The 18,136-nt window shown below is 47.9% G+C and overlaps 1 protein-coding gene across 1 annotated transcript in view; it reads left to right on the forward strand.

The window, feature by feature from the left end:
* Positions 1–15,160, forward strand: part of MARCHF4 (membrane associated ring-CH-type finger 4) — a 158,552-nt gene extending 143,392 nt beyond the window's left edge. The window contains exon 4 of the mRNA XM_073305012.2: positions 13,617–15,160. Within this exon, the coding sequence (XP_073161113.1) occupies positions 13,617–13,978 (362 nt within the window). The 3' untranslated portion in view covers positions 13,979–15,160. The remainder of the gene's footprint in view (positions 1–13,616) is intronic.
* The last annotated feature ends 2,976 nt before the right edge of the window (positions 15,161–18,136 follow it).

An 18,136-nucleotide genomic window follows, 5' to 3' on the forward strand; every position in this document is an offset into this window, starting at 1 on the left:
CGGGCCCTAGGTCAGAGCCGGGCAACAAGGAGTCAGGCGCTCAGACCTCAGGCATGGCTGAGCCGTAATAGTACAAATAGTATCAATAAGCCCAGGCCCGGGGTCAGGGCAGGGCAACAAGGAGTCAGGCGCTCAGGCAGGGGCTGAGCAGTAGCAATATACACAGTAGCAACAGGCCCAGGCCCCAAAGACCCTGGGAGAAGGGGAGACAGCCAGCCACGAGGTGGGTGGCAGGGGGGACGCAGGCCCTCCCGCTCCACTGCGTCCCAACCCGGGGCCCTAGCACGGCAGAAAACCCGCTGCTATGTCAGTGGGGATCCCGGCCGCAACACACTGACATGGGCTCTGGCCGTGCTGCAGCCGGACTAGGGTCGGCTGCCCCCCGGGCTACTTCCGGACTCCCCCTCTTGAGGGACCTGGGTTAGGGTGGTGTCCTCAGGGAGGTCCAGCACCATGGGTTCCTCGGGGTAGCTGGCCAGGGGTAGACTCGGCAACTCCTCTGGGTGGTGGCGCGGGGCAGACCCTGGCAACTCCTCCGGGTAGTGGGCATGGGGCAGACCCCGGCAACTCCTCCGGCTGGCGGGCGCGGGACCGGTCGAAGGCGTCTGGCCTCGCCGGTGGCTGTCTTCCCAGTGAGTTCTGAGGTCGAGCCTTTATACCTCCGGGGCACCGCCTGACCCTCCCAGGCTCTGCCCACTCTGGTGCCCAGAGGGGCTCGTCTCTCTCCGGGGCGGCGGGGAGCCACACCGCCTCACTACAGGCATCAACTTCTCTTAGGCCCCGTTTCAAATTGCAGCCTATTGCCCAAGATGGATCTCCCAACTAACAGGTCCAAAATAGAGCTGTCAGGCAGGGAGAGAGACTAGGCCCTGCTAGGCTGAGGCACTCAGATTGTGTGTGCATGGGACGGGGATCTTTAACTGCAAGGAGATGTTGGTTTGTGGATCCCCTTTAAATGGGGAGGCATTTCCCTGCCCATTGCCTAGCAGCTGTGAAGCAGGTATCAGCTTGTGTTTCAGGTCGGCTGCAAAATGTTGTAGCGAGGCGCACACACAGCGCTCTCCCTCTCCCAGAAATATTACATTAGTTCTTTCTCTGTTTGTTGCTTTCTTTAAAGTGAAATAAGTTCTCTAAGCTGAGACATACACGCTTGGATCTTTGTGTCTGGAAAACATAACTGTGGGGAAGTGAGACAGCACTCCTGTAACTACCCCACCCCATGCCCCATCTCAAGGGAGATGGGGGGGCCTGAGTGTTCGGGGGTTTTTTAATGAGGAACCTCCACCTCGGCCATCTCTTCCTCATGCCGTGGAAGAATACTGCAGCTCAAGGGCTGGAGTAACCCACCAGGATCCTTGTTGGGAGGAAGGGCACGACTGGAGGAAGCTCTGGGCTGCTTGGAAATGGAGCTTGAAGGGAGGTGGGTGTCTTGTATATGAGTTCCTGACCTTCTGAGCAATTCACCACCGCCTTTTTCTGATTTCCTTCCGCAGCCCTCACGCAAACACATGAGGGCCCAGCCCCACACCCGCCCCCAGCCCCAATGCACATCCTGTTTAACGGCTGGCTGGGGCTAGCACCCCCTTTATGGTCACAGAGACTAAGTCCAGGCCCTGTCAGCAGACCAGGCAGCTGGAATAAAGATGAAAAATTGGAGTCCTTTCTTGTGCTGTGGCAGAGGCCACGATCCCTGTTTTGTGTTGTGTCCGGTCGGGACATCCATCAGGGACACCTGTACAATCCTTTCTGGGGTGGGTGGGAAAACCAGAGCAACCACCTGCCAGGTCAAGTCTCCTGCTCCTAAGCCATTGGGCCGCGTCTCCCTTTAAAAACTACTCATTCCCCCTCTGTGTGTTGCGGTACAGCTCAGGAGGCCAAGTGGCAGTCGCACGCTCACACCGACTGGCTGCGTGGCAGGCAACCAGGAACATGCAAGGCACTCCAGTACTGAGGAATGCAGCCCTGCCGCTTCTGAAGGGATGGGACTGTTTTCATCTAATGCTGTGTTGATTGTTCAATCAGGGATTGGAGCAGACAGGCCGCTGGGTATTCCCCAGCAGGCATTTCTGAATTTGATTGCTAACAGTTTGGCAGCTCTCCACAGGGCATGTACAGAGCCAGTCAACCGAGATGGGCCTGAACCGCCAAGTTTGGATCCACTTCTGAACTCTCTATGTTGAGTTTGGCATTGGGCCCATCACTACTAATAAATTCAGAACGCCCAGCTATTTTATTCAAAAGGGTTCCCTTTTCTATACATTACCTTCAAGAATGCTTGGTAATTTTCCTCTTCATACAGTGCCTCTGTGCAAAAGGACCCCATAGGTCTGTTTGGTTGCAAATAACATGTGGTGTTCTCTGCTCCAATGAGTCCGTTTATTAGTATTTAATGAGGGGGAAATAAATGATGTTCTCTGAAAACATCCCAATGGCCTACGTTGTGCTTCAGAGGGGGATAGAGAATGATCCCGTGTTCTTGCCCTTCCACTAAATACTGCACTGGAATAAAGCACGTGGTGGGACTGGGCCCCGCTGCCCTCTAGGGTTAGAATCAGAAATGTTCATCTGTGTGTCTGCTAATAGCAAATAGAGATTCCCCTTTAGCTCACATGGGGAACATCCTGTGCTCTCAATATAAATGACACCATAGTGCGAATTGTAAGGCCAGAACTAGTCTTCAGACCATCCACTCCAAGCACCTGCATTATGCCAGGCTGCTTTTCCCAGCTGCGTGCCTGCCCAGTTGTCCTTGCTGTTGCAAAGGTTTTCCCTTTGTCCAGTCCAAACCTTTCTGAGTTGAACCTGCAGTGCTTGTAGGTATGTCTGAGCCTTCTGCTGGTGGGTTGGGTTTCTGCCCGCTGATGCACCAGAACAGGACTCGAGTTAATCCTGAGGTGGTTTTAATTGGTCCTTGTGGGGGTCTGGTAAGGAGTCGGAGGTGGATCAGCGCTGCTAGGTGAACTCACCAGATCACCCTAACTCCATCCAGGAGCCCCGTCTTCCATGCGAGTCCTGTCCTGTCTCCCACTCCTGCTGGGTCCTGATCCCTGCCAGGTGGCCATGGGGCTGGAGGTGGAGGAGAGCTGCAGTGGCCAGGGGAGGGACAGCACGATCGTGGCAGGAAGAATCCACTCCCTGCTCAAAGACCAAGGGAGCAGGGACTCACCTCCAACTGCAACGTGGAGGACCCAGGCTGCTTTTGGTGCTATTGTTCCTGCTCGCTGCTAGGAGAGAAGCCTGCGCCGTGGGCAAGAGGGGAGAGAGAGAGGAGCCAAGTGAATTCAGCTCTCATCCCTCATCATAGATTCCTAGACGGGACCTATTCATCCTTTGGACACTATTCGTGAGTCCCTTATCTGTGGTGGTGGTCTGTCACAGGTGGGTCCTAGCAATTAGTATGGCCAACGTTCAAATCAGGATCCACAGAATCTGTAGGCAAGAGTACCACTGGCTGCTGAGGGGTTCGTGGGAACGGGTCCAGATTTGCTAAACTAATCTCAGCTGGAAATTGCCCATCAAGACATCAGTCATTTTTCTGCAGAGACAACATTGGTGCCACCAGCAGCCTAGGTCCTCTTCTTCTAATGGCAGAGGCTTGTGGTGTTTGCAGGACACAGGGAGAGAAGCCACCTGATTAATTAGAAATGCCAGGGCTCCTGCATCCAACATACTGGCCAGCACGGCACCCTTTTGGAATGAGAAATGCTGCCCTCCTCAAGCAGTTCATTGAGAACCAGAGTGTATTAACAGGAGTGTTGAATGTAAGGCATTTTACTCGGCCCTGGTGAGGCCTCACCTGGAGTACGGTGTCCAGTTCTGGGTATCACACTTTAGGAAAGATGTGGACAAATTGGAGAGAGTCCAGAGGAGAGCAATTAAAAAGTGGTAAAAGGTTAAAAAATACCTGACCTATGAGGAAAGGTTGCAAACCCTGGGCACGTTTATGTAACCCACACACCTTCTGGGTGTGGTTTTCTGTCCCATCTGGTGGCACCAAGACCACTTAGAAAGAGATAAAAAATGAGTCTGCTCTACAGTGTTAGCTAAGAGCCAGCTGGCTTTTAGCTTATGTGGTAGAGGCTCGTGCACTAAGCTCCAGCGGTCCCCAGTTTGATCCCGGCCGCTGACAACCGGGGTCTGTCGGTGTTACATTTAGTCTTGAGAAAAGAAGACAGAGGGAACCGGATAACAGTTTTCGAATGTGTTAAGAGCTGTTATAATGAGGATGGTGATCAATTGTTCTCCTTGTCTACTGAAGCTAAGACAAGAAATAATCAGCTTTAATCTGCAGCAAGGGAGCTTTAGGTTAGATATTAGGGAAAACTTTATACCTATAAGAATAGTTAAATTCTGGCATAGGCTTCCAAGGGAGGTTGTGGACTCCCCATCATTGGAGGTTTTTAAGAACTGGTAGGACTAACACCAGTCAGGATGGTCTAGAATGGTTTATTTAGTCCTGCCTCAGTGCAGGGGCCTGGACTAGATGACCTCTTGAGGTCCCTTCTAGCCCTACAATTCTATGAACTTGGTAATGAAGCTCAGGGGATTCTGCGCAGGGAGTTGTCATTGCTCGCTGGATCAAGAGAAGCTTTCCTAGCTAAAGAACGGGCCATTGAGTAAAGTAGAGAGAGATACTACATTCTGTGCCATTCTGGCTTTCTTCAAACTGGTCTAATTGCAGCCGAAGGATCTGGGCTCAGGTCTGCCCATCTCTTCTTCTTAACATACACACAACGTGCCTCCGGTGGCACGTGACCAGGATTCATCACTGAATTTGGTCCATTGGTTGGATCATTTGCTTCCACGGGCCAGGCCGGGGACCAGCAGGGAGTGTGACAGGCATGCTCGTCTGTGCCTGCCCATTCCGCCCACTGATGCATGAGATACGATTCCATTGACTTCACAGCCGTGGAGGCTGTGGGTAGAGCAGCGCGTGCTGCAGGTTACAGGGCAGGGGGAGAGGGAGGCAATTTGCAAGATTGTGACAATAAAGTCATTCTGCCTGAGTGTTTTCTCGTTTGGGTATGAGAAGGAGCTCATTTATTGCTGCCTTTATTGATACACATTGCCCTTTAATCTGCGGCTTTATTATGTCCATGATTTATTTATTTCGAGCAGGGGTGGGGGTTAACTTCCAGCCAGCAGCAGGGAATAAAACAGGAATGAGAATCGTGCTCTGGTCAGGGGGAGGATAGGCCCTGGCTTGTTGTTCAGGTGGGTAGAGGCTGAAGAACCGGACTCCCAACTCTCCGTACGTGTGTGAGGGATCCCAATAGTAACTGTGCATGCTGCTGTGTGTCCATTAAAGCTCCCCGGCCAGGTGTGGCATCCTGCAGAGAGCTGGCTCTGTTGCTTGCAAACAGACCAGACTGGGTTGCTGTGCTCTCGCCCAGTCGAAACTTGGTGGAGAGACACCCTCCTTAGCAACACACACTTTTGCTCCAGGAAGTGGTGGAAGGGAGTCAGCAGGCAGAGCGCCTTCTTCCGAGTCAGCCCGGAACCCCCGCCCCAGTGTGGTGCTAAGGGGTGCTGTGTGGCAAACGTGCCACCTTTCAAATGAGCTGTCACACCGCGCACCTGAGTGCTTATGGGCAAGAACGCTCCCCTGGCACCTCTCAAGCAAGCAGCTGCTAGCCCCAGCCTCCTGTACAAATTCCAAGGTGCGTGATTCCAATCTGCCATCTCAATTCCCCTTTCAGGTTCAGTTGGATAAAGTGTTCTTTGTTTCCCATCCCAAACATCTGTGTGGGTTGCCACTAACTGCAGCTGCAGCTCAGTGGCGGGGGTAAAGCGTTCCCAGGACGTGTCATTTATGTATCAGTTTGGAAGGCACTAGACGACTGCAAGCCGTTATGTTGTCATCGCCTGGAAACTGTGTCCCTTGCCTCGGTAGCATCCTGCAAACTAGAGGATACATACACACACACACGCGTGTTGTAATGATCCTTCTCCTTGTGGAGCAGGCAGTGTTGCAACCCTTTGAGATCTTGACACATTGGATTAATCTCTCCATTGTCAGGATTTAGCCTCTAGCTGAAACTAAGGGTAGGCATTAGGGGCTGTAATGTTGTCTGTTTGCGGTGTGATGGCTTCTGAGAAGGGACCTGCTGCTCACGGAGTTCCACCATATGGTACGCAGGAAGCAGGGAGCGAGGGGAGGTGGCTTAGAGACAGGAGCTGCCAGTTTTGGGAACCAGGCCTTCACTGTGTTGTCTGAGCCTTTGTGGAGGAGCCATATTTGAACCCAAAGGCTTTGCAAGAAAGGAAGAGTCCCCATACAGGTGCCAAGATCTTTCCCTTAGCACCAAAGCCACCCGTGGCCTCAGTGAAATAGACCATCATGCTGGCTAGGGATGATGTACATGGCATACCTGTGGGAGAAATGTGCTGCTCTAAAGGTAGGAGACTAAAGGGAACAGCTCTGATGCCACAATGATGGGCCCAGTTGAGGAAACTGAACAGAATAGCAGCAACATTGCAGCAGCATCTAGAGGCCTCATTGTGGGCCGGGGCCCTATTGTGAGGGGTGCTGTACAGATACACAACTGGGAAGGGTGCGTAGCCCCAAGAACTCACAATCTCACATAAGACGAGACACAGCGAGTGAGTGAAACAGACAATAGAAGGGAGGGGGAAATTGAGAAGGAGAGACATGGTGAGGTAACATGTTACGAAGGCTCCTGTTGTGCGGAAATGAGCCGTTACGAATCACGTGAGAGTGGTTTCTCCGTTGTCGCTTTGAATGGTCCGCTCAGAAGAGTGAGGTGTAATAGCACTGACTGGAGACAGGTGCAGAGCACCATGCTCTTCTTTATCCATCCGAGCACCAGAGCCACATCAGACTTATTGCCTGGCCTTTATTAGAAACTCTTTCCCGTGCTTCAGTTTCTGACTCCTGTGTATCACGTATGCTGTTTCTCTGAACAGACGCGCAGGATTAGCTGTCTGCAAGCAGCGGATTGTGGAAATGAAATTTTCCATCAGCCATAGCTCCGCTCCTCAGGCTCAGGCTGATCACCTGGAAAAGAAACCTCTCCAGTTCTGTTTGGGGACAAAAACAACATGATTGAAATCAGGAACTTGGATAAATAAAATGAGACAAATTCCTTCTTCAAGGAATTAATGAGCCAACCCCGTGCTCCATGAGCCTCTGCTCTCATGTCTTTGCTGAGTGTTTGTGAAATTTCATTGGTGTAAGTCTGTCCATCCAGCCCCTCCGCCCCATTCTTTAATGGCCTCGCTGTGTCTGATCTGAAACTAGGCTGTAAGCACCTTGGAGCAGGGCTCATTTATTATTATTATTTGTATTACAGGAGCAATGCCCAGCCAAGGATCAGGGCCCCGTTGTGCTAGGTGCTGTAAAAACACAACAAAAAGGAGGTCTCTGCCCCAAAGTACTTACAATCTAAATATAAAACAAGGGGCAACAGGTTGATACAACAAAGAGGGAAAAGACAAGGTAACAATGAGATGATTATGGGTAGCATGGTAAGCAGTGGTCACAATGCCCCAGCTGCCTACCCATTGGTGGGTTTATCTGCGTTGTGAGGCGTTGAGCTCACTTTTGAGAGCTGTGACATAATACATGAATATTCTCTTTCTCTCTCGGCACAGGTCTGGGCCCATACACGTGCTCAAATACCATGGTGGTGAACATGGAATGAGAACCTGAATAGAATACGGAATTCAATCAAATAATAAGGAAACGAGATAGAGAGTAGGAAAACCTACTTCTAATGGAGAGAAAGGACTTAATAGAAAGAGCGAGCTCTTTGCATGTGGGGTGGCAGGCTGCCCTAAACCAGTGTGCTAGATTTAGGGCCTTATGCTCCCTCTCAGACCAGGTGGGAAGGGGAGTCAAACTGGGTGCCCCACGTATGAAAGGTGGGATGGAAGAAAAAAATTCCTCAGCACCCCTGATTCTGCGGGAGCCCCTTCTTGTTGACACCACAGAGCTGGGGCTTCGTGTGGTAGCCATATGCCCCAACATGGTTCTCTAGCAAACTCAGAGACTTCTATCCTGAAGAGGGAGTTTTTGAAAGGAGCATCCTGAAGGGAATGGAGGGGAGCCATGCTGTGATGCAGGGAGTGGGGAGACTGGGCAGCCAGGCCAGAGGCACTGCCCCCTCCCAAACATCATGAGGTCCATGAAATTTCCCCATGGGGCATCTTGAGGGTTCAGAACCCCACCTGCCCATTCTGCCTTATGGAATGGCTCCTAAGCACACACGGAGATTCCAGCAGAATTTGACACCTTCTACAGGTTTCTCCAGATAAACAAGGCCTTGAACTGGGAGGATTCTCCCCAGTTAGTAAGAAAGGTCCTCAAAGTGATGGTACATCTGGGAAGAGGGTCTCTGGACCTGCCTGCAGGAATTCGAGTTATATTTTAACCCAAATTTGTTTTGATGAAAGCATACAATTTCTCACAACTTGATATTAATTGGCTGACTCCAGCTCTCTCTTGGAATTTACTGTTTCAAATGAATCACCTTTACTTCCGCCCCTTGCCCACTCCTCTGCTCAGTTCCCTTTTAATTTTACAGCTTCCTGAGCTCGGCACTGGGAAATCGATAAGTAATTTAGAGCCCGGCAAATACAAAGGAAAACAAGTTATTTTGCACTTTTATGAATATTTTGAAGCCAGAATTGTCTGAAAAAACTGGGGCTCAGTCAACGTCACAACCGATCCACCAACGTCACACATTAAACAGCATAAGATCATAGACATTTATAATTAGAAGGCTAGCAAACAAGAATTTTTAAAACTACCCTCTTGAATCAGGCTGTTCAGTAATATTTGTGGTAAGCTAATAAAAGAGGATTTACAATCCCAGCACCATGCTTAATACTTGGGAGAATGGATCTTATTCCATGGAGGGTAATTTACAGCTGAGGAGAAAATATCCAGTTTGGGTTCTTTGACCCAGGGCTTAAAGTGATCTCAAAGAAATACTGAACCTGGCAGTGCTCAGGATGGAATTTTATCCCCTTTTAGGGATCAGACAGCTCATTTAAATACATATCTAATGTTCCTTCTCAAGGACTGACCCACTTTAGAGCTGCTTCAGAGGTCTCTGTTTCCTTGTCTGGGTGTGGAATCTGTCCAAAATATCCCAGAGGAGTGCTGCTTTTCAGGGGCCTGTTCTATGCCTGATGTTAACAGTTCTGAACTGTATTTCAAGGGAGGAAACAAAAATCAGACTTTGTGTGATGACAGTTAGGTGTTGGGTTGTGATAAGATGACCCATGACAAGAGCTCTTCAAATCTCAAGAAGCAGGATGGAAAAAAATCTGTGATACTCTAAACTTGACCCACAGTCCAAGCTCTGTAGTTTCAGAATAGCCAGCTGTTAATATTGTTACCTTTTTTGACGTGAGCAGCTAATCAAAGTTCAGGGCCCTGCACATTGTGCCAGTTGGGAGGAGAAACTGCGTCAAAGAAAATACCAGATTCCATCATCAATCTTGTTTATTTAACATGAGCAGCAGTGAAATAGTTAACCATGTGAACACTTGTGTTGTCAGAAAGTCTCAGAGCCAACGTCCCACTGAGGGGAATGGGGCACTTCCAGAGCTATCATTTGTCTGTCACACAGGAAGCACTGCCTCAGGTCACATTCCGAAGGTCTTCTTCACAACCAGGAGGGCTAGACACTCAATTTTTATTTAAATTGGAGCTTTAATTCTGCAGATGCTGAGCTGGACACCAGAACAGTGCTGATGCAGTTTCCCAATCAGGGGACATCTGGTAGACACTTTCATCCCTTCCTAGTCATGCTTTGATTATCAGGTTGGAACAAAGAAATTGGCCAGTTTTACCCATTTCTCATCCAACCCTTAATTAGCCCACAACTGCTCAAAAATGTTGTGAACTTTTCAGAGAGTTTCCAGCTTATTACAAACCCCAAAATGAGTGGCATTCCATATGGTGGTGAGTGCCACTGGCAAATTTCACTAGGCCCTAACACTGACCTCATGACATCTTTTGCAACACCATGTTCAAAATTGCTGGCGGTGACAACTCAGTCATAGTCCTGGTTAATAAGTCAATGATCTAAACGGGATGTTGTCCATTCATTCACTTAAGGCAACTTGTGCAATGGAAGTGCAGCTACCATACATAGCTGGACATGCGGATCAGATGGTTGTGCGTGCCTATGTCTTTTTACGCAGCTAAATGGTTACCAGCACATGCATATACCCACTATACAGCATGTGTGGTTATGGTCCGTATAGGGGCAATTGCAGTCAGGAGGATATGTACACATTTAACTTCAAGCAAATAGGCCTCCATGTTTTGAAAAAGGATCCTTTCACATTGTACTTGTAGGTTACATTTGATTATCGCATCTTTAGGTAAGTTTGTAACTTGTCCCCAGGTCTCAGCGATTCCCAAACCTTTCCCCCTGCTGATGCCCTACTCTCTCTGACCTCTTTATTATTTCTTTAACATTTTTATTGCCAAACAGCCTCAGCCAGCTCAGAGTCCATTGTGCTAGTCAATCTACAAAGAGATAGTAAATGACAGTGCTTCAGAGTTACATTTTGAAAGACAAACTCTTTTGCCATCCATTTTCTAGCTGCCCATTGGAGGTTAGGATGAGCTTTTAAAGTAAATGTTTGTTCTAATAACCTGTTGGCTGCAGCCTTACATCTCAGGACAGGAAGTGCAACCAGTTGGCTGTATCTCCAGCCATGACAAAACACTCTGATGTTCCAATGGAGTTCACTGGGGTGTCGGACAGAAAGGAGGAGTGCTGGACAGAGGGCAAAACAGTTAAGGTTTGGTTGATCAGTGATGGCAATAAATAGTTTCCCTCTGATGAAATGCAGTTCCATATGCACAGTGTTCCCATGTTAAGTACAACTAGGGAGAGCACTTCAAAATACTTAAGTGCTTCAAATATTCTGTACTTAGTACTTAAGTACATCGTAAAGGTAGATAAAGCACAATGGTTTTTTATCCACAGATACTTTTTAAAAATAGGTGATTGAAACAATCACATACCTCCTGGATTCTGGTTGGCCTCCAGCACCCATTGTCCTGGCTTGGGAGCTTCAAGCCCAGCTCTTGCACCAACCAGGGAGGGTGGCAGCCCACCCCTTTCACTTCTGATTGATCACTACAACCAGCAATGGGTAGACTCACTCCCCGGCCCAGCTCAGTAGCAGTGGGGAGACTTGTTCGTAGTGTCTGGGGAAACCCCAAAGTACAAGACCCCCTGTTTGGATACTTTTCTGCAGCAACAACTCTGTGACGGGTCAGTGTCCAAAGAAAAAAACAGATAAGCAAATTCTTATAACAGATAAGCTCATTCTTATCATACAGGAGTGGGAAGTACTTGCACTTCTACTTTTACTTATAAATACATAAATGCTATTTCCACGGCACACTTGTACTTATAAGGACTTCTGCAATGGCGTGCTTGGCACTCATACTGAAGTCATTTTAATTAGCACTCACGGCTACAAACCCACTGTGAAATGCAAGTGGCGAGATCAAGTTCCAGGCTTTGGCAGAACTTGACTTTGACTCTCTTTCCACAGTTCAGGAAAGATGTGGACAAATTGGAGAAAGTCCAGAGAAGAGCAACAAAAATGATTAAAGGTCTGGAGAACATGGCCTCTGAGGGAAGATTGAAAAAATTGGGTTTGTTTAGTCAGGAGAAGAGAAGACGGAGCGGGGACATGAGAACAGTTTTCAAGTACATAAAAGATTGTTACAAGGAGGAGGAAGAAAAATTGTTCTTCTCAATCTCTGAGGATAGGACAAGAAGCAATGGGCTTAAATTGCAACGAGGGAAGTTTAGGTTGGACATTAGGAAAAACTTCCTGTCAGAATGGTTAAGCCCTGGAATATATTGCGGAGGGAGGTTGTGGAATCTCCATTATTGGAAATTTTTAAGAGCAGGTTAGACAAACACCTGTCAGGGATGGTCAGATAATACTTAGTCCTGCCATGAGTGCAGGGGTCTGAACTAGATGACCTCTCGAGGTCCCTTCCAGTCCTATGATTCTATGAGTCTTTCATTCTCTGCTGTTGTATTTATGCTCATGAAAGTTCACAGGCTAGTGAATGGGGCATCTCTACCTGGAAGCTTCTCTCATCCTGATCTGATCTTGATCGTGGCCCAGACAGAGTGAACCAACAGTACCAAGAGAAAACAAACAATCCAGGTGCTGGCCTGACTCAGTGTTTATCTGTCTGTTGGAATACTTGCAGTAGCCTGGAAGCTATTGTGCTTTTGTAATGGGTGAACCACTGTACACCGAACCATCCAACAACGTCTGATCTGGAGGTTGATATGAATTACTTCTGTATAACATCCTATTTTAAATTAAGTGTTTCAGACCAAGATTGAAATTTGATTTATTGAATAATGTTACAATATGTCAGCTAAGCCCGCACGTTTGCGGTGTCACGGTTTCTATCCCCAGGTCAGTAGGATATGCTAGTCCAGTGTGTGGGGAATCTATCTATATCTGGCTAAGCTAGCTAGCAAGGCATTTATACGGTGCCATTTTCTACGGTATCAGAGCAGCTGGGTAGAGTCCTGTATTTAGAATATTACTACTACTTACTTAGCACGTAGGTTGCATATTTTATCTTCCAGATGATTTATGGAGATTAAGTAATTAATTATCACAATCCCCCTGCAAGGGAGTTGAGTATTTTTACTATCCTGATTTGACAGACCTCATAACTGATGCACAGAGAGGGGAACTGACCTATCCAATGTCTCAGGAATGAGTAGACAGGATTAGACATCAGGAGTTCTAGTCACAGTCCACTGCTCTAACCACTAGACAACACTCCTGTTATATCCATGTGTGATGTTTGTCTGGTGGATCCAGAAAATACAATGTGTGCAGGTAGACAGATTCCAGAAAAACACACACACACCCTGTCCCAGACACAGTATTAGTGAAAATGCTATGATGAATAATTTGCATGGTTTTTCATCCATCAATATCAAAGCACTCTCCAAAGACGAGTACGTATCATATATCTTCATTTTGTAGATGACATAGCCAAGACACAGAAGTTAAGTCCTTCTACTGGGATCACACAGCAAGTCAGTGACAGTCAGGAATAGAACTGTGGTGTCTTGATTCCCAGACCCTGTGCTCCAGGCACTAGACAACCACTGCCCTGCTGCTGCTATGCATGCAGTTAGATTTGATTTACATGTTCATGTGATGTTAGCCCAATGGCTGCCAACAGCACATAGATTCCAGGTATACCTCCCATGCACACATTTTCAGCTGAGTCATGACCTACAGCATGTATGGCGGATCAAACCAAGAGGTGCATTGGTAAAGGGATATTGTGGTGCTGTATAGAATAAGCCATCCTGCTGCATGTAAGATGCGTTTGCTGACTGCTGAGATCAAACTGTGATCTGTTTAATCCAGGTGGAAGGCGGTCCGGCTGAGCACAAGGACTTGTGCTCTGCCAGTCAGTAATTAAAAACCTTGCTTTATCGTAGAATGCACGCTGACCAAGAGAGCTGTGTTCATGGGCCACTAAGCAGGCAGCTAGAGGGAGCGATGCTGAGCTGTGTTTACAGCTTCTCTCTAAATTTCCTCTTGTTTTTTTGCCTTCCCTTCAGGTCTAATAATACACGAAGGGCCCTCGGTTTACCGGATTTTCAAACGGTGGCAGGCGGTAAATCAGCAGTGGAAAGTGCTGAACTATGACAAAACAAAAGACATGGAGGACCAAAAAACAGGGACCAGGACAAACCTCCGAACCTCCTCCCAAACCAACCATTCATCCTCCACCGGTGGTACAGCCAGCAACTCCGCTCCAGCCGACAACGGGGTCCGGGGCACTAGCCACGCCAACGGCACCCTGTCTGACCACCACTGTGCTTACACCATCTTGCATATACTCAGCCAGCTGAGGCCTCACGAACAGAGAAGCCAGTCTAGCACGAACAGAGAGCTCGTCATGAGGGTCACAACAGTCTGAGCAACGGAATTCAGGAGGCCTTAACGCGAAGTGGAGGAGACAAAGAACTCAAGAGCAGAGAAGCATGGTGTGCCTTTAATTTTCTGGGTAGCTGCACAAGTTGTAAGCAGCACTTGGCCAACTGAGGAAGAAGAAGGTGGAGGCAGAGCTGCACACTCATGCTAAAGAGGTTAACGTTTTCCAGCCAGTCAATATTATTTTTTAAAAAAATAACAAAACAAGTGCAATACGGACTAACAGCTAACTAGGCAGAGGTTTGGGGAAGCCGAGGAAGAGCCGCTATTAGCATGTCTTACAAGTTTTATTAGCTGGGATGGGTAATGTTCTGCACACACTCACACACGCCCCACACGCACACAGACACACAGTGTGGGATGATAACAAACAGAAGGGGAATGACGGAAGCGATGTATTTGGAGGAGTTTTCAGATTGTATTAAGCAGGGATCTGAGTCATCATTTTGTTTCATAAATCATTCCGGAGCCCTGTATTACTCGCGATAGAGTATTTCCACTGAAATGGCTGGGGATTTTTCAGTTTTAATATTAAAAAAAAAATCCATCCATATTTCACCAAAACAAAAATCAGCAAGGGGTTCGGAGAATGGCGTTGGGAGCGGGTTTGACAGACATTTTTTGGCGAAGTTTGTACAGATGCGTGGTGGGTGTTTGAAGCACAAGCACTGGTATGATGACCCCAGATCCCACATTCAAACCTTCCCGCTCACAAAAACCATCCTCCAGGCAGACTTTGAGAAAGGAGGCTGCTCCGGGTTAATTTCCTCTCATACCCCATCACCCCTGATTGATTACATTAGGCCAGTCCCATCTCCACAGCTTTCTCCTGCATCTGTGATTCAGACTCTCATAAGAGGGTTTTTTTATCTGTATATCCCTGCTGCTCAACTTGCAAGAGAGTCTCACTCAATCTTATAGGTTAAGCCCTTGATATCCAGTCTGCTGAATGACTGTGTGGAAAAGACTAAATGATGAGCTAACAAAGACTTAGTCTGAAGAGGGAGCACAGTCCCTGAGTGAATATATTATGCTTTTAATAAGTCTCCTTCTCTAGGAGCTATCCACAAAAGTACCAATTGCTCTTCAGGAACATCCTCTTTCAATGCACAATGGCTGAATCATTTGTGGGTATTAAAGGGACACTGTCAAGTACTTTTTAAATAGTTTTTAGGGGCTTTTTTTTTTTACTCTCCATCATTTGTCAGATTCTCTTAAAAACTTGAAAATAAAAATTCTTTCCCTATTGATTTTTGTCCTTTTCCATTTGGCACACACTGTTCTCCCCTGGCCAGGGCCTTGCCCTGCTGTGCCCTCACCCCGCCCGGCCCCTCTCCTCCCGACCATCTACTTCAGCCAGAAGTCAAACATGGCTGCGCCCTGTTTACTTTCATGTGCCCCAGCATTGCTGACGGTGCTGCACCACGGCCCTGGAGAACAGAGCTGTTTTGTTAGCGTAGCCGAAGAGCAGAAACCGTCCCAATGCAGAGCCTTAACTGGTTTTGGAGCAATGCCACAGCAAATCAAAAATAACCACCACCACCATGGTCAAACCCGGTGCCTGGAGTTAGCCGCCAAAACCCATATGTAAGCAGATGAACGAAAGCAGCCTGCTTTCCAGCTGTGCTGGGGGTCTCCTGCCTTAGGGGTTTCTATTACCACCCTTCACAATGGTATCTGAGCGCATCTTGCAGCTTCTGTTGGAGCCATGGGAGTTGATTCACGCCCCTACATATGGATTTAGCTGATGGACTTTCATAGAATCATAGAATATCAGGGTTGGAAGGGACCCCAGAAGGTCATCTAGTCCAACCCCCTGCTCAAAAGCAGGACCCATCCCCAATTAAATCATCCCAGCCAGGGCTTTGTCAAGCCTGACCTTAAAAACTTCTAAGGAAGGAGATTCCACCACCTCCCTAGGCAACGCATTCCAGTGTTTCACTACCCTCCTAGTGAAAAAGTTTTTCCTAATATCCAACCTAAACCTCCCCCACTGCAACTTGAGACCATTACTCCTTGTCCTGTCCTCTTCCACCACCGAGAATAGTCTAGAATCATCCTCTCTGGAATCACCTCTCAGGTAGTTGAAAGCAGCTATCAAATCCCCCCTCATTCTTCTCTTCTGCAGACTAAACAATCCCAGTTCCCTCAGTCTCTCCTTATAAGTCATGTGTTCCAGACCCCTAATCATTTTTGTTGCCCGGGTTTGACTTTGGGCGCCCGGGTTTGAAATTGCCAGCCTGAAAGCAATTTAGCTCTCAGAAGGGATAAGCATTTTAAGGAAGGTCAGATTTCTGGGCCTCCATTACTTGACAGTGTCCCTTTGAATATCAGAATGCAACGGAACAGGTGTCTTTATGGCAGATGACATGTGGGTTCTGAAACTCCAGCCGAGTTGAGTTCTGCCCTGAGATAAGATTTAATCCCAAGACAGCTGATGAAATGAGGAGCCATGCAAACAAACATGATTTCTGGGAGGCCAGTGTCTGTATAGCTGACCTATCTCACTGTCTACCAAAGAGTGCTTTTGGTTGGGGTCGGGGCTGTTTTGATGACCTCTGAAAGGTGCTGTTGGGAGCATGTCTCTTACGGGGCTGCTCCTGTGGTAAAGTCTAGCAAAGTCTGGTTAACGCAAGGGAACACAGCAGCCTCTTCGTGCCCCAGGGGCTTTTCCAAAGGGCAGTGTTCTTGTCACAAGAGATGGCCACTTGTGATGCTCTGACAGGGGTGGGGGCTGTCAGACGTAACAGTAAATAGTGTCATCTGATCCCCCTCCAACTCCCATTATGGGATAAGGAAAACCAAATTCCTTTCACTGGGGTTAGCAGGTTGGGAGTTTATAAGGTCAGAAGCACATCTCACCATGAAAGGGAGGCATGGCCTGGTGGGCTGAGCACAGGATGGAGTCATCTCACTCCAGCTCTGCCACCAACTCTCTCTGTAGCCTTGGGCAAGTCCCTTAATCTTTCCGGCTCAGTTCCCCATCTGCAAAATGGGGATGATAATACTTACCTACCTCACAGGGGTGTTGTGAGATTCAATGTTTGCAAAGCCCATTGACATGATAAGGTAGTGTGTGTAAAATAGATAGCAATGAGCTGGTTAGCAGGAATGAGCACCCACTGCCCTTTGCTGGACAAACGTCAAACTGCTCAGCTCGGTGTATCATAGCCCCTACACTGTTACCAGAGAGTCCCCTTTTGCTGAAGTGGTAGGGTGCTGCCACTTTCATATGACGTTCTGAGTGGCTCTAATGTGCAGCATAGTGACAACCACATGGTCCTACTTGGCCATGGATTTGTTACAACATTTTTCTATACACGTGTTCTCCATGCAATGTGCTTAGAAACATATGTTCCAGTTGCAACTGGCCTGTCTGGGTCTGGGCTGTTCAGTGGCTGAAGCATCCCTCATGAGTGGAAAACCCTTTCATTTGGCTTCGGAGCCCAGTTTCAGAGATGGTGACCTTCTGAGCCCTTCCACAATGGTTTAAGAATCAAAGACCTATTTCAGCTATTTAATAGCCAAACCAAATGAACAGAACACGCAGTCTTGCCAAGTTCATCAATGACTGGGCATCAGATACTATGGTGACAAGGAGCACTTAAGTACCTAGGTAGATAAGACGTTAGCTAAAGGAAGTTGGAAACTAATTATAACGCTTTCTTAAGCATAGATTCCCAAGGCCAGAAGGGACCACTGTGATAATCTAGTCTGCCCTCCTGTATCACACAGGCCAGAGAACTGCCCCAAAATAATTCCTGTTTGAACTAGTGCTCAGGATCTTCGCTTTCATTCCATCAGCACAATCTCCTAGAAGACAGGTGTAATTGGAACCTCTGTTTTCAGAGCAGTTTATTCCTGAGCAAAGTGCTTCTGAGTTTTACGAACATCTAGGCTGCTGGTCTGAGAGCGATGGGTGCACGTTTTGGGGTTTTTTTATTATTTTTTGGAGCGGCTCTGAAGATGGCAGGAATAGCAATGAGCATCTATGTTCCATGGCAGAATGCGCTCTTCTCTCCTCCCCCGTCCCCTCATTTCTGCTCCTATGCAGGACAATAAAAAGTGCAAAAATGGAGACATGCAAACCACACCGTGGACTGGCGGGGGTTTGCAGAGGGCAGAAGTACAAGATGACGGAGCT

Source organism: Lepidochelys kempii, chromosome 11 (assembly GCF_965140285.1).
Source record: "Lepidochelys kempii isolate rLepKem1 chromosome 11, rLepKem1.hap1, whole genome shotgun sequence".
NCBI lineage: Eukaryota > Metazoa > Chordata > Testudines > Cheloniidae > Lepidochelys > Lepidochelys kempii.